At 54.5% G+C, this 14,868-nt stretch overlaps 2 protein-coding genes across 5 annotated transcripts in view; one reads left to right on the top strand and one right to left on the bottom strand.

Annotated features, from left to right (window-relative positions):
• Positions 1-14,868, top strand: part of GAS8 (growth arrest-specific 8) — a 33,169-nt gene that overhangs the window by 16,599 nt on the left and 1,702 nt on the right. Inside the window, exon 12 of one of the 2 annotated variants that reach the window (XM_010843915.1) lies at positions 77-1,162. The exons of the other annotated variant lie outside the window; for it this stretch is intronic. The gene's annotated coding sequence lies outside the window, so the exon portion shown is untranslated. Of the gene's footprint in view, positions 1-76; positions 1,163-14,868 lie in introns of those variants that run through there. 2 annotated transcript variants of the gene reach the window in all.
• On the bottom strand, positions 118-2,981 carry LOC104991450 (5-hydroxyisourate hydrolase-like). 3 transcript variants are annotated; one of them, XM_010843919.1, is made up of 5 exons: positions 2,930-2,981; positions 2,671-2,747; positions 2,144-2,283; positions 744-879; positions 118-391 (listed from the first exon to the last, which is right to left on the bottom strand). In XM_010843919.1, the coding sequence occupies exons 2-5, from the start codon at positions 2,728-2,730 to the stop codon at positions 302-304; spliced, it is 426 nt and encodes a 141-aa protein (XP_010842221.1). In that variant the 5' UTR covers positions 2,731-2,747; positions 2,930-2,981; the 3' UTR covers positions 118-301. The 3 variants fall into 3 exon arrangements, with proteins under 3 accessions (XP_010842221.1, XP_010842220.1, XP_010842222.1); XM_010843918.1 differs by having other exon boundaries at positions 2,862-2,977; XM_010843920.1 differs by lacking the exon at positions 2,671-2,747 and having other exon boundaries at positions 2,144-2,357; positions 2,862-2,974.

The raw sequence follows: 14,868 nt of genomic DNA, 5'->3' as shown, positions 1-14,868 counted from the left end.
TGTGCACACGCCCGCCCCTCATCCCCCCGGGGCCTAGTGCTCCCCCTGTGCACACGCCCGCCCCTCATCCCCCCAGGGAAGCTCCCACCAAGCTTGCCTCATGACTGAAGCCACCTCGCAGATGTCAGCAGCAACTTTATTGAAGCCTGAGTGACACCTGCCCCTGCGACATGGGGCCAGAACATCCCAGGGAAAGTGTGACCCTGGTGCCCATCAGGAACTTGCCCACCCCCCTGCTCTGGGGTGGCCCGGTCTGCCATGGTGCCGTGTCCACGCCCACAGGCTGGCTGCCGGTCAGCCGCTAGCTCCCTCGGTATGTGGTGTAAGACCACGGGCTCAGCAGCAGTGGCACGTGGAACTTGTGGGTCTCGTTTGTGATGGTGAAAACGACCTGCGGGCAGAGGGGGCACTGGGAGTACACACAGCCTGGCCAAGCGGAGACAGGACTGTGGGTGGGGCTGGGGTCTGCCCAGGGGAAGCACTCGGTCTAAGGGGCCCCTGGGCCTGAAGGTTCCCAAGGGTTAGGACCACCCTGAACAGATCAGGCGAAGGGGACAGAGAGCTGGAAGGGCTTGGGTGAACCTCTGTCTGCCGGGGCTGAGTCAGCCTGACTGGAGTGGCGCGGTGCAGGCGTGGGGTGGTCAAGGCCAGGAGCTCAGAGCAGGTGCTTGTTGAGATGGGGCAGGGGAGGATCAGCCTGCAGGTCACAGTGCATCTCGGGCCTCCACCCGTCTGGCCCTCACCTCCACGTATGGGTAGAAGCTTTCCTGGCCCCTCTTCTGCCAGTAGCCCTTGGTGTCAAAGGACAGCTTGTAGGTGCCCGCCTTCATCTGGCCTGGAGGTAGGAGCCCAGGGCAGCGGCCGTCACGATCTGTGCAACTGGGGAGAGGAGCGTTGCTGCAGAGGGGTACACGCCTAGGTCTCCTGGGTCCGTGTGCCCGGTGGCCTGACTAGGACCTAGGTGAGCAGGGCCTGGGTGGCTCTGCAGCAGGGCAGCGTCCAGGACCAGGGCTATGTCCCCTCACTGTCCTTAGGGAACCCCAGAGAAGAGAAGGGAAAGAACCTTCCCTTCCCCCGCACTTCATATCTGGCACAAAGACTTCACATTTTCTCTATGCATAAGTGTGCTTATTTACAAATTAAAAAAAATTGTTGTACTAGCCATACTGTTTCATGACGTGTGCACGTGTGCTAAGTCACTTCAGTTGTAACCAACTCTCTGGGACCCCTGGACTGTAGCCCATCAGGCTCCTCTGTCCATGGGATCTCACAGGCAAGAATACTGGAGTGGGTAGCCATATCCTCCTCCAGGGGATCTTCCCAACCCAGGGATTGAACCCATGCCTCTTAAGTCTCTTGCGTTGGCAGGCGGGTTCTTTACGCTGTCACCACCTGGGAAGTGTAAAACCAAGCACCTGCTGTTCACTACACTGTGCTTTCTGGGTGAGTAACTGTGTCCAGGCTGCCAGCCACGTTTCTAGCTGCAGTGCCGGCGGCTCTGAGGGCCTCTGCTCACCGAGAGGCCATGCTCTCAAGTGTCCGTGCTGTGATCAGCATCAGCAGCATTTACCAGCGCAGTTTAGGGGGGTTGGGAGTGGCTCTGTGTGGCTCCATGTGTTCCTCCAAGCTCAGATGTGACCTGGACCCCCTTTCATGAAGGGCTCCGTAGTCTCAGGCCCCAGGCCTTTGAGGTCCACCAGGGGCAGGGGCCTCCTGCCTCACCTTCCATCTCCTCACGTGTGGAAGGGGTTCCTGCGGGGTCTGTACACAGGGTACAGTGAGAACCTAACAAATGTCCAGCGCTCAAGAGCTGCCCAGCACAGGTCACCCGCCAGTCACGGTGACGACCAGGCCTTTCCGATTCCTCCTCAGGCCTCAACTGGCCAATGGGCAAGGAGAGACAGAGCCCTGTACCAGCGCAGTGGGCACTTGGGGTGTGAGCTCTGCCAGCAAGGCTGTAGCATGACCAGGACTACTCAGCCTGTTGAAACAGAGGCTCTGAGAGTGCAGGGAGACCGTCCGGCCCGGTCAGCCCTGCCACTTGCCAGCGGTGCCCACACCCTTTGCCCCAGTGCAGGGCCCCTTGCCGGGGGCGGGGGGGGGAGTGTTCTGGATTGAGCCCTGCCCCAGACCACCCTCCTACCTTTTCTTCAGCTCGGTCCACTGCTGGCCACAGTCCTCGAGCCTGGACAGACGGAGGTAGAGGCCTTGGGCCGGGAGCCCTGAGGCAGTGTCCAGCACGTGTGTGGTCAGCGGGCTGCTGCCCGGCTCCATGCCTCTGCCCTGGGCCACGAGAGGGGCAGGGATGCGCTTGTGGGGCAGACCTTGTGTCCACACCCCTTGGTAGGAGGCAGTGCCTTGGAGTAAACAGCCCCAGGATCAAAGTCCCAAACTGCCCTGAGCAGGGTTGTGGGGGGCGGGGCGCTGGGGGTGGGAGTGGAATTGGGTAACACAGTGCCATATACAATGCTGACCCTTCCCCCTCCTCCCAGCACCGAAGGGGTCTCTACACCCAGAGCACCCTGGCCACCTTCAACCTCTTCAGGGCCTGGGTGACCTCAGGGGCTTCTCTCTGAATCCAGCTCAGTCCCCTGATCTGCGGGCCACCTCAGAACTTAGCCCCAGGTGGAGGAGAGGTCAGGGGCTCCGGACCCAGGTCTGTCCCCCTACCTCCCGGAAGCCCACGTGTCGCTGGAGTGTCTGCAGCCGCTGGGCGGCCCCAGAGCTCATGCCGGCCGACCTGGGGACTGGCGAGGAGGCCAGAGGTCACCACACCGCCATCCCCAGAACCTCCCCGGGAAGCCCTGCCCTGGCACCTCCCACGTGTCCGGCCAATCCGGGGAGGAGTGGAAGGTGCCCACCCAGGGGGTCCTAGGGGTCTTCTTGGTGGTGGTTGCGGGGGCCAACAGAGCGAACGCAACGCGCAGACCTGCGGAGGATACGGAGGCTCCTCCCGGCGGAAGTGGAGTGGACCTGCCGCGTAGGGTTGGGAGTAGGGGTGGGGTATGAGGGGCGGGGTACGAGGGGCAGGGCTCAGACGTGGGGGTGGAGTGCTGGGCGGGACCGGACGGGGAGGGGCGCAGCACGGGCAGGGAGCGGTGGGGGGAAGGCCGGGCGGCCCTCCAGCTGGCGCCCACGCCTGCCACTGGAAGCGGCGCAGTGAGCCCAATCAGCCCCAGGGCCCTACACCGGTGCAGTTTCTTTTCCTTCCTTGGATGGTCAGAATCTGCTGGAAGCCCCGACAGGCCGCGTGGAGGTGCCTCAGGCAGGACCGACCCCTGGTTGAGAGTGATGGTGCGGGGTGACACCCTTGTGGTTGCGTTTTACCCCCTCCTACCTGCTCTGACCCTTGACCCCCAAGGTGCAGGGACCCGGCACACTGACAGCGTAGGGTGAAGACTGTGCAGAAATGAAGGAAGAGACAAGTCTGAGCACACAGGCATGAATCTCCTCGTACTACAATATCACGTGATGTGCGCACGAACAGATTTTATGTAACATAAAAATAAGGGCATTCTGTATTTACAGTCTGCGTGACATTGCCTGACGGGTTGTGTTGCTCTGGGTGTGGGGTGGTTTTTCTTCTCGCTAAACTGCATGGTCTAATGATCGGATAGTGAGCGTTCTCAGTTTGAGCTTTAAGTATCAAGCCCCTCTGAGGTGGGGAAAGAGACCTCTGGCAAAGTTTGTGCATTGGTTACAACTGCTTTGGAGATAACCAGGAAATGTGTGTTTGAGGTAAATATGATGAGGTTTGGCAGGGCTTATGTTTTTAGGAGGTGACCCCACAGAGATACACACACCTGTTTAGGCAAACTGCTATGGGGATGGGACCAGAAACAAGCTTACTTCCCCAACGAGGAATAATTAAATCAATGAACTCCTCCACACACTGGCAGCTGTGCAGCCCAGTACAGAGAGTGAGTCCAGTCCAGCCCGGTACAGAGAGTGAGCCCAGGACAGAATGAATCCAGTCCAGAGAGTGAGCCCAGTCCAGAGAATGAACCCAGTACAGAGAGTGAGCCCAGTACAGCCCAGGACAGAGAATGAATCCAGTCCAGAGAATGAGCCCAGTCCAGAGAGTGAGCCCAGTCCACAGAGTGAGACCAGTACAGCCCAGTACAGAGAGTAAGCCCAGTGCAGAGTGTTGGTGTGTGAGTGAGCGGTGAGTAGTGGCTGGTGACTGGGGGGAGAGGCAGCTTTAGCCTCATGTTTGAATCTGCAGCAGCTTTCACTCCATTACAAGGGTTCGTTCACCTCTTCACCATCACAGGCTCAGGGTGCGGCTGTCAGAGTCTCCGTGTCGCAGAGGACAAAGCTGACGTGCAAAGGGGCTGTGTGCTGGAAAACTTCCTGGTGTGGGACACAGGCGAGTGATGCCAGGACCACGTCAGGGATGAGCAGTGTCAACGGGCTGATCATTTTCACTTTGTAACCTTTCCTTGTACACTTACAGTCTCAAATGTCAGAAGCAAGCTAACAAAAACAACAATCAAACTTTTTTGGCTGCCCTGTCACCCCCTCTGTCTAGAGCCCTGATGCCTTCTCTGCCCAAGAGAGAACCTAGTCCTGGGAGAGCACCGGGCAGGGCAGGGCATTGCCACAGCTGCTTCTGTGGCCCCACCAGGGCCCCTGCCCAGCCTGCAGGCTTCACCTGGAACCTGAGAGGGCAGGAGGCTGACTAAGAGCAGGCAAGGGGTCCAGCCTAATAGTGCCAGGGCCAGCCATGCCACGTTCACCATGTGACCCCTAAGCGGTAGCTGCCACACAGCACCTTCAGGCTCCTGGGAGCAAAGTGCAGCTCTGCTGGTGGGCCAGCCCTCCTCCTCCCACTCCCTTCTGACTGTGTGATGTGATGCTGGAGGTGCAGCAGCTCCCCACACAAGGAGGCACAACTTGTGCTAAGGAAGACATGAGACCACGAGGAGGAGACGAGCAACTCCCTTTCTGGTGTTGCCTCTGGGCCTCCTGGCAGGTGTGTGGGGCCTTTTGTGTCTGGATTGTGTTTTCTTGAGTGACCTTAAACCACTCCTTTTGATTATTTCAAGCACATAGCCCGAAGCATTCTGCCTGAGGAAGTTGAGATCATGCAGGTAAAACGTGCAACAGCACACAGGGTGCTCAGTGCTGTGGAACTGACAGTCCTTCCCGGGCAGCCACGACCCTGATCAGTGACAAGAGACTCTCCCCATTGTGGTCCCAGGAAGAAGGAAGCTGGTCTGCCTGCTGTCCAGGTCCGAGCCGGTGCTGGGAGGTCCCTGTCCTACCCTGACCACTGGAGTGGCCCAGGTGGGTGCAGCCTCTCAGGCTCCTCTGAGCCCCTGCTTCACACCTGCCTAGAGAGTCCTTCCAGGCTGCCGTGACAGGAATTTGTGGTGGGAACTCAACAGAAAGGGTGTGAAGGCAGCTGGGACCTTCCTTCACCAAGGACATAACATTGCCAGGTACACTGAGGTGATACAGGTGTCAGGGAGGCCACTTCAGATGGCAGTACGTGCTGAGAAGGATACAGGGCACGGGGTACCAGAGGCTGATGGGCGGTGAGTTCAGAGAGTCGCCTTCTTGGAGGATGGGAGATGCTCAGATAGAACCACAGCTGTGGGCTGGAGTTTCAGGAGGGCCGGCCGATGGGCTGAGGAGGGTGAGGCTGGGGCCAGTGGCCGCAGGAAGGGTGCGTTTGGCCCCTGGTAGAATTTCTGCTCCCCAAGGACTGGGGTTATTGTCTGTCTCCTGACAGCTGTTCCTGTGCCTGGAACGTGACCTGGTGAGAGGCAGGTGCTAAACAAATATCCTTTGAATGAATGGACAGTCTGAGTATGCAGATGCACAGGACAGACAGTGTCAGGCTGCAGAGTGGGGGTTAAGTAGATTAGGAGGCAGAGAAAGGCATACAGGGTTTCTAAGCCCAACCTCCCAGCCCCCATTGGGCTCAGCTCCACCCAAGCCTGTCTGTTCTCCCAGACACTGTTTTTTACAGTAAACTCCCTCTGACCTTTGCTCACCTGGGTGTCCTGCTCTGCATGTCTTAAAAAGTGGCTCTGAGTCTGTTCCCACCACCTGCGCCTGGAGCTTCTTTATTCTTAAGCCAGGGAAGCCCCTTCCCTGCCTGGGGACGGCTGGACCTTGTCCGTGCCATGGACTCTGCTCTCTGCACTCGTCTGCCCGTTCAGGTCACTGCCTCGTCCAGGACTGGGAGCATTGATGGGTCAGGGTGTCCCCGCTGTTTCTAGCATTCCGCCAGGCTGAGTCCCGCTGGGCTGCATCGTGACACCGCTGCTTACCAGTGACACAAGGGCCACCCTAGAGCACAGGTCATGGAATGTGCACTGGCCTCAGCTGGACTTTGCAGTCGGGCCAAAAGCCAGAGGGTCGATGCTGTTGGTGCCTGTGTATTTCTTGTTTGGAGATATGTCTGTTTAGTTCTTCTGCCCTTTTTTCGATTGGGTTGTTTGTTTGTTTTTTTTGTTGAGTTGTATGAGCTGTTTGTATGTTTTGGAAATTAAGTCCTTGTTGGTCACATTATTTGGAAATATTTTGTCCCATTCTGTAGGTTGCCTTTTTCATCTTATTTATGGTTTCCTCTGCTGTGCCAAAGCTTGTAAGTTTGATTAGGCCCCCTTTGTTTATTTTTGTTTTTATTTCTGTTGCCTTGGGAGACTGACCAAAGAAACCATTGGTATGATTTATGTCAGAGAATGTTTTGCCTGTGTTGTCTTCTAGGGGTTTTTACAGTGTCATGTCTTTCGTTTATGTCTTCATTGCTGTTGCCTGTTCTCATTGGCTGCAGTGTCTGTCCCTCACCAGTTGGGACAAGTGTCGATTCGGTGGCTTCACTGGGTGGCCCCCTGCTGACCCTTGACTTGTGGGTGCATCTGGCAGTGGGCATGCTGGTGGTCTCCACGTGCTAGCTGATGTGACATGGCACCGAGGGGTCTTGGCTGAGGGTGTTGGCGACGGCCAAGTTGTCTGTGCTGTCGGCTTCATTATCGCCACCCATGTCCAACGCTGAGACTCACATCACAGAGGTTCCTGCGGGGACAAAGGGGAGGGGAGTTGGTAGTCTCAGCCAGTGTGACAAGGCAAACTAGCATAAAATCTACAATCAAATGTATCCCTATTTAGTCTACTCATGATGGAGATGATAAATTGATATCAACTGATACAAGTTCCAGTTCAAATACTTCATCACAGTATTTTAATAGTTTCCACATGGTTTGCTTACTCTTCCAAAAATCTTTAGGGCATCCTTTCAATGTGACTGTCACTATCGGGGAATAGGTTCCCCTTGATGTGATTAACTTCAGGGCCTGGGAAACTGTTAAGTGCTGAAGGGGAGGGTGATGCTCCACACTCCCACCGTTCCATCATGCACTGCTCCCTTCTCCCCGCCCTTGTTAGGGGCGTCTTATCTGGCCACTGGCCACGGGGCTGGAGCTGGGCTGAGCACACGAACCAGAGGGGGAGAAGTGGTTGGTTGGGGGCTGGCCCAACGGGTTAGGGGCATGTGTCCTGGTTGTTAGAACTGAGCCTCTTCTGTTTGGTCCACTGATGGCCTGAGACGGCCTTGGCCTCACATGGGTGATCAGAACACAGCTTGTCTTGCCCGCTGAGCAGCACAAGGTCTCATGTGAGTGATCAGAACACAGCTTGTCTGCCCGCAGAGCAGCGTGGGGGCAGAGGAGGCAGCTGGTCCACTGATGGGGCCTGAGATGGCCTTGGCCTCGTGTGTGATCAGGACACAGCTTGTCTGCCCACTGAGCAGCGCAAGGCCTCACGTGCGTGATCAGAACACAGCTTGTCTGCCCGCTGAGCAGCATGGGGGCAGAAGAGGCAGCATTGGTGGCTGCTGGTTGCAGGTTGGAGGGGAAGGAGAACACCCTCTCCCAGCTTCCTTTCCTGGGAAACGCCTGGTACTTTTCAGTCCTAGGTGTCGGTCAGAGACTCTGGGTTTGTGGACATGGCACCAACAGAAGCTTCCTAAGACACCGCGGCTGGAGGTGGGGCATGAGTTTGAGAGCGGGACGGCACCCCCTGAGGGAGAGGTTGGCCCTGGAATGGCCAGTCAGATTCCTGTTTTCAGGGGCAGGGTTGGGAGCATGAAAGGACAACCAGCAGCTGAGCAGGGATGGGGGCAGCTGCGGGGAGGAGGGCCTGTGAGCAGGAGGGACACAGCAGGGGCGGGGCTGCCAGTGGATGACCCTGGGCTGTGGGTGACCCCAGATAGTGGACAGTGGCAGCCCCACAATCCCAGAAGGGCCCCCTTGCTGTGAAATGCTGCCTCCCCACCTCCGCCCCAGTCCCAGCACTCTGGACCAGGGTCTCTACTGCTTGAAGCCACAAAAGCCTTTGCAGTCCCAGAGCTGCCCTTGCTCGTCCCAAGAGGAACCTTCAGTGCAGTAAGATTTTCTTTGATCTTCATACTTTAGTTTCCCAGAGTCTTCATATTTTCCCTGGTGGTGTTTCCATGTGTCACTAAGACCCTCCATTGTCTAATGGTGGGCTTCCTGTCACAGATCTCTCAGAGGCCATCTGCTGGGTAAATGCAGGTTCGCCAGACCTCTCAGAGGCCGTCCACTGGACGAATGCAGGCTCTTGGTCATTCTGGTCTGTCACAGACCTCTCAGAGGTAGTCAAATGAATGTTCATCGCTCTGGCCTGTCCAAGACCTCTCAGAAGTCATCTGCTGGGTGCATGTGGGCTTGTGGTCACTCTGGCCTGTCATAGATGTCTCAACTTCTCAGAGGCCACCTGTTGGGTGCATGTGGGCTTGCCAGACCTCTCAGAGGCCGTTTGCTGGGTGAATGCACATTCATGGTCACTCTCGTCTGTCACAGACCTCTCAGAGGCCGTTCGCTGGGTGAATGCATACTCATGATCACTGTGGTCTGTCACATATCTCTCACAGGGTGTCTGATAGGTGAATGTGGGCTTGTGGTCACTCTGGTCTGTCATGGACCTCTCAGAGGCCATCTGTTGTGTGAATGCAGGCTCGTGGTTGCTCTGGCCACACAGTCTCCATGGGGCTGTCAAGAGGCACTGTGTGGCTGCCCCAACTGGGAGCCCCTTATCCCACTCTTGCTGCCCACAAGCTAGGTCTGGAGAAGGCCAGTCCCAGTGAGAAGCCGCTTTCTGACTTCATCTCACATCCCAGGAACTAGTCTTCCAGCCTAAGCAGGTCACTCAGGATTTCCTGTGTTAGTGCTCATGGCTCACATCCCCTAGAGAGAGTGTTTGAGCTGGGGACACATGTCCCCTGCCACTGGACATGACACAAGACTGTGTTCCCAGGGATGGACCAGAAAAGGCAATGGGAGACCCTCTGCCCTACTTGCACTGTGCCCCCAGCCCCTGCCTTATCCCCACTCAGATATGGAATGTGGAAGAGGAGGGGAACCTGGGTCCCCAGTGAGGCCCGCTCAGCAAAGCTGGGCCTTGGTCGGGCTTGGAGTGTGTGACCAAGAGTTTGCTCGACAGGGCGCCTCGTTTAGAAGGCCTCCTGCAGTGTAGGTTTTAGGGCTACATAGCAACTAAGCACAGAGCATGGTGGCTGAGCTGGTGGCTGAGCTGGTAGCTCTGGATCCTGCAGGCTGAATGCTGAACCCTGAATGTTGGAAGATTGTCTGGAGTCACAGGACATGCTTGCTCTCTCTGCTGAGGTGATCACAATGGGGACCCAGGTTCCCCCTCCTACCTGCTAGCAGCCATCAGACTGCAGCCACTCCTCACTGTGAACCCTGAGGAATCTTGGGAAGGAGAAGAATACCTGCCCTCTAGCAGCCATCAGACTGCAGCCACTCCCCACCGTGAGCAGTGAGGAAACTCGGGAAGGAGAAGAATACCTGCTCTCTAGCAGCTATCAGACTACAGCCAGTCTCCACTGCGAGCCCTGAAGAAACTCAGGAAGGAGAAGACAAGATATTGGCCCCAGATGGTGAAGTGTGTATCAAAAGGAATAATTTCAATGAGACGACTCTTGCATCTTCCCATACATAGAAAAGTGCTAAATTCCTTACCTTTAGATGCTGCCTCCAGTTTTGAAGTCCTAAAAGATTCTCACTGAATAAAACTTAACTCTCACACCTATGTTATAAATATTTTTATGTCTACACATGTGAAGTAGACACTTTCCAAAGAACAACAGAAGACAAATCTCGACATTCAGAACACTGGCACCAATGGTGGACACGCCCCCAAAGATGTAACTGATGGAGTAATTAGAACAGTCATCACCCATTTTTCCATAAGATTGTGGAATGGACACTGACAGTGGGGAATTGTTACAGGGAAGAACAAAATCTGACTCCATGTTTTAAAATTAAAAAAAAAATTAAATCCTTTACTTTAAGCTTTGCTTCCTGTTGGCTTGTTTACTGTAAGGATACTGTCCATACGTAATGGCCCACCTCAGGAAACCCTGCCCTCTGCTTTTGTTCAGGACCTGTCCACCTGTGGATGGGTACAGGAAGGAAGAAAGTAACACATCTCCTCCCGAGCCTGGCCATTCCAGGAGATATTTGCCAGATTAATGGCCTTTTTACTTTATTTCCTTACCTCCCCAGCTCTGTGTCCTATAAAAGACACTGGCATCCAGACCCCAACAAGGTGGCTTCTTTAAGACATTAGTCCGCTATCTTCTTGGTCTGCTGGCTTTCTAAGTAAAGTCATATTCCATGCCTCAGCACCTCACCTCTGATTTATTGACCTGTTGTGCGGCAAGCAAAGCGAGCTTGGACTTGGTAATAATCCCACATGCCTTGCAGTCAAAAAATCAAAACATAAAGTGGAAGCAATATGTAACAAATTCAACAAGGACTTCAAAAATGGACCATATCAAAAAAGACCTGAAGCCAAACCCCAAAAAGAACTCAGTGGTTGTCTGATATTTTTAGAAAAGGGGTTAGTACTCTCATGCCAGTACCCCCTGAAGCCACACTGGACAGTTAGGCCCTGTCCGACATTCAGGACACCTTCTCCAGACCCCAGGTAGTGCTGCCCCCAGTGCTCACCTGGATCTCAGGAGGTAGAAGAGACACAACCTAGGGGGTCTCTTCCCTTGTCCAGGGGAGCGTCACACCAGCCACCCTATCTCCCTGCCTATAATAAACACACCATAAGGAGCGTCTTGTCGGCACCTGGGCCAGTGATGCTGTGAACACCTGGACTGCCTTGTCCTTGTGAGATTTGATATGAAGACAACACAGAAAGAGAATTAGCCAAGAAGGATCTGATCACGAGTAAACCCCTCTTCACAGGGACCCTGTGAGACCCAAGCACTTGCTCTGCTCACCCTGCACTGACTTTTGGGAACTGGCCTTTGTCATTCTCTGGGCAGGAGGTGGGAGAGACAACCTAGTCTTTCTTCTACCTCCTGAGACTCAGGTGGGCACTGAGGGCAGCAGAACCTTCATCTGGAGTCCAGAGAGGGTGTCTTTTTTTTTTTTCAGAGAGGGTGTCTTGAATGGACAGGGCCTAACCATTCAGTGAGGCCAGCCCTTGTCCATACTGCACTGACCTGCTGCAGGGGCTTGGGGTCCCTGGCATCCCGCTCACCCATCGCTAACCCCAGCTTGAGGTGTCTTGGGAGCCCCTCGCTGGCAGGCACCCAGGAGTAGAAAGCTGCATACCCAGCGAGAAATAAAAATTTCCTCCTTAGTCTCCACACGAAAGGGAACTGTGAGCAGATGAAGCCACCAAAGAGAGGGCCAAGTTAACACTGAGGCCGAAGACCTGTTTCATGTTTCCTAAGCTCACAGGCACCCAGCACTTCCTGTTACCTAAAGTAATCAGCGCTTCATAGTTCCTTTTCACATTCCTATATCAGACTTTACCCCCATTATCCCATCTGTGCCCATTCTTCCTTGCAGAAGTATATGGAAATGTCTTTGAAAGCATCTTTGGCCTAAGAAAAATAATAGAGTTCATCAGTGACTTACTCATATAAGTCAGACTTTAGAGCTGGGCCTTCTCTTCCACCTTGGGTGCAGGGAGTAGCCTGAAGCTAGTGGATGGTCTCTGTGAGACAGGGATGAATAATTTCCTTCCAGACTATGTCCTGCTTAACTGAGCAAACACTGAGCCTCCTAACTGTCCCTGGACACAGAGCAGTTGATGATGCTAGTGTCCTGTTCCACCCCAGTCTATCCCACTGTCTCAGACAGGACCGGTACTCCCATCCTGTGTATGTTCACAGAGTTTACTCCGTGGCGCAGGCAAGCAGTCTGTGGTCCTTCAGGGACCACCTCCATGTCCTTCCTGTGGGGCCGGCTTAGAGTCCAGCTTTGCCACTCTGCCGCTCACCGTGGGCTTCCACTCTGTTCTCCCAGTGTCTCCCTCAATGCTCTCCTCTGGGGACCTGTTGGGGCTCATGGCCATGGCACTGCCTCAAGGCCAAGGTTACCTGTGGAAGAAGAAGATGCTGAGATAGCCTAGACCACTGTCCAGGGCCAGGTCTGTCTTCCTTGTGTGGAGTGTCCAGGGCAGGAAGGTGTGGGGAAAGTCGGGGTGGGGGTATTGGTGTGATGGAGGGATCCTAACCAGCTATGGCAGACCAGCCTAATGTGAACTAGATTTGGTTTCTTTGATTCCCCTACAATTCAGCCCCTCTGAGGAAAGGCACTGGGAGTGTTGTGTCTGTGGGTGACAGAGGGAGTCCTGAGGAGACCTGGAAGCCCCTAACTGCTGGACTGGGGTCAGGTTGAAATCAGGGCTCTGTTCCAGTGCCTGGGAGGGAATATTTCTCCAAAAAGTGTTTTGGGGATCTCCGCCTGGGTACTCTGGGAAAATCTGGGCACAACATGGGTTCTACATCTAAGGGACAAGTCGCTTGGCTTCAGGAGATCTGGGTCACACCAGCTGAAGGAACTGGGGTTCCTCAGAAGGAGGGGATTGGGGGGGTGTCTTTTGGCTGATGTAGAATGCACAGGGTGAGAGAACTTGGGATCTTTGAGGCTGAGGAAATTGGGGATCTCTCATTAAGGGGCTTTAGGCGTCCAACATGCAGGACAGTTGGGGTCTTGAGCATGACAGGATTAAGAGTTCCCAGGCTAAAGTATTCGGAGTCTCTGAGGATAAGGAAATTTGGTCTCTCTGCAGGTGCTGTTTTTAGGGTGCCTCAGGCTGAGGGGAATTGGGGTTCCTCTAGATATTTGGGGGTCGCAGCACTAGGGGATTCGGTGTTTCTGGGATTTGGGGTTTCCCAGCCTGGAATTGGAAGAGGCCAGGCTAAGAGTTTACGAGGGTTTCACAGGGTGCTTTTCCGTCTATCCTCCGGCGCTGCCCAACCCGGCCCGGGGCGCGCCCGGAGCTGGGCGGCGTCCAGCCGAGCCTAGTCCAGTCCTCCCGGGCTGAAGACGAGCGAAAAGCGAGCAGCCGGCTTATACAGGCCTGTCAGGCACAAGCCTCCAATCGGCGTTGCGACCGAAGCAGCCCGGCCAATAGGCGCCGGGAGAGTGCGGAGCGCGCAGAAGGTCCCGCCCCACCACTCGGGGATTGGCTGCTCTGCGTCTCGCGCGTGTCTGTCAGGAGGCCTCCAGCGCGCAGGCGCATCTTGGCAATTGTCTTTGTTTTCAGGTGCAGTGTTAGTCCTGGAACCTGAAGTCGGCGGTGGGTCCTCAGGCAGGGTGTTTCCTTCCAGTTCCCTGAACTAGACTCTCGCCTCCACCAGACTTGAAGTCCTGCTCTCGAACTTTCTCCCAGGCCCACCTGTGCCCTACTTTGTCAAATCCAGTTTTGGCAAGAACTGTGTGATGAGTACCGCGTTATTCAGGGGAAAACTGTGTAATTAACTAAATCAGATGAGACACAAGATAAATAACATATGGACAAAGATTTAAACGCAACGCATGGAATAATAAGTATATTAGGAAAAACTTGGAGGATTTTTAACCTCAAAGTAGAAGTGGTACTGATGAGTAATCTGTATATTTAATGTAGGTATAGGCTTCCCTGGTAGCTCAGACGGTAAAAAATCCTCCTGCAATACGGGAGACCTGGCTTCGATCCTTGGGTTGGGAAGATCCCCTGGAGGAAGGCATGGCAACCCACTCCAGTATTCTTGCCTGGAGAATCCCCATGGACAGAGGATCCTGGCAGGCTACAGTTCATGGGATTGCAAAGAGTTGGACATGACTGAGCGACTAAGAACAATGTAGGTATTAAAAGGCTTCAGAAATGAGCCATAAATAAAACCTCAAAGCCCTACCAGTGTTTTCCATAAAAGGAGGCATTGAACTGGAGGATGATGGATCCACAGAAGAGAATTTGTTTGACACCTACTGGCTTCACAAGATAAAATGGGGACACTGTTTCTGGCCCTTACTTAGCTTTGCTTGCAGAAAAATAACATGATTTCCATGTATTGGAAGCAAGACAACTGACTGTAGAATTATTATCAAGGGGGGCCAGGAGTGCTGGTTGGGAGTCTGGATGGAGAGGTGTTACCAGAAAAGTGGATTTGCCTCTCGGGGGTTGTTGAACCAGAAGCTACAACTCAGCCAAAGCTCATCGGAAGGAAAGGTGTATTACTTGAAGACGTATGGAGAACATCAGGGAGTTTTCCAGAGCAATGTCTCTTCAAACTACAGTTCAGTTCAGTTCAGTTGCTCAGTCGTGTCCAACTTTTTGCGACCCCGTGAATCGCAGCACACCAGGCCTCCCTGTCCGTCACCAACTCCCGGAGTTCACTCAGACTCACATCCATCGAGTCAGTGATGCCATCCAGCCATCTCATCCTCTGTCGTCCCCTTCTCCTCCTACCCCCAATCCCTCCCAGCATCAGAGTCTTTTCCAATGAGTCAACTCTTTGCATGAGGTGGCCAAAGTACTGGATTTTCAGCTTTAGCATCATTCCTTCCAAAGAACACCCAGGGC

This window comes from Bison bison, unplaced genomic scaffold (genome assembly GCF_000754665.1).
Source record: "Bison bison bison isolate TAMUID 2011002044 unplaced genomic scaffold, Bison_UMD1.0 scf7180017864192, whole genome shotgun sequence".
Taxonomy (NCBI): domain Eukaryota; kingdom Metazoa; phylum Chordata; class Mammalia; order Artiodactyla; family Bovidae; genus Bison; species Bison bison.
Note: the sequence above shows the minus strand (reverse complement) of the source record. Positions and strands in the feature narration are given on the sequence as shown.

Excerpts from the sequence above, each read along its gene's own strand:
- LOC104991450 (XM_010843919.1), bottom strand. The coding sequence starts at position 2,730 with ATGAGCTCTGGGGCCGCCCAGCGGCTGCAGACACTCCAGCGACACGTG. Across the intron at positions 2,284-2,670 it reads GACACGTGGGCTTCCGGGAG|GGCAGAGGCATGGAGCCGGG; the intron begins GTAGGGGGACAG and ends CTCGTGGCCCAG. Across the intron at positions 880-2,143 it reads TGGACCGAGCTGAAGAAAAG|TTGCACAGATCGTGACGGCC; the intron begins GTAGGAGGGTGG and ends TCCTCTCCCCAG.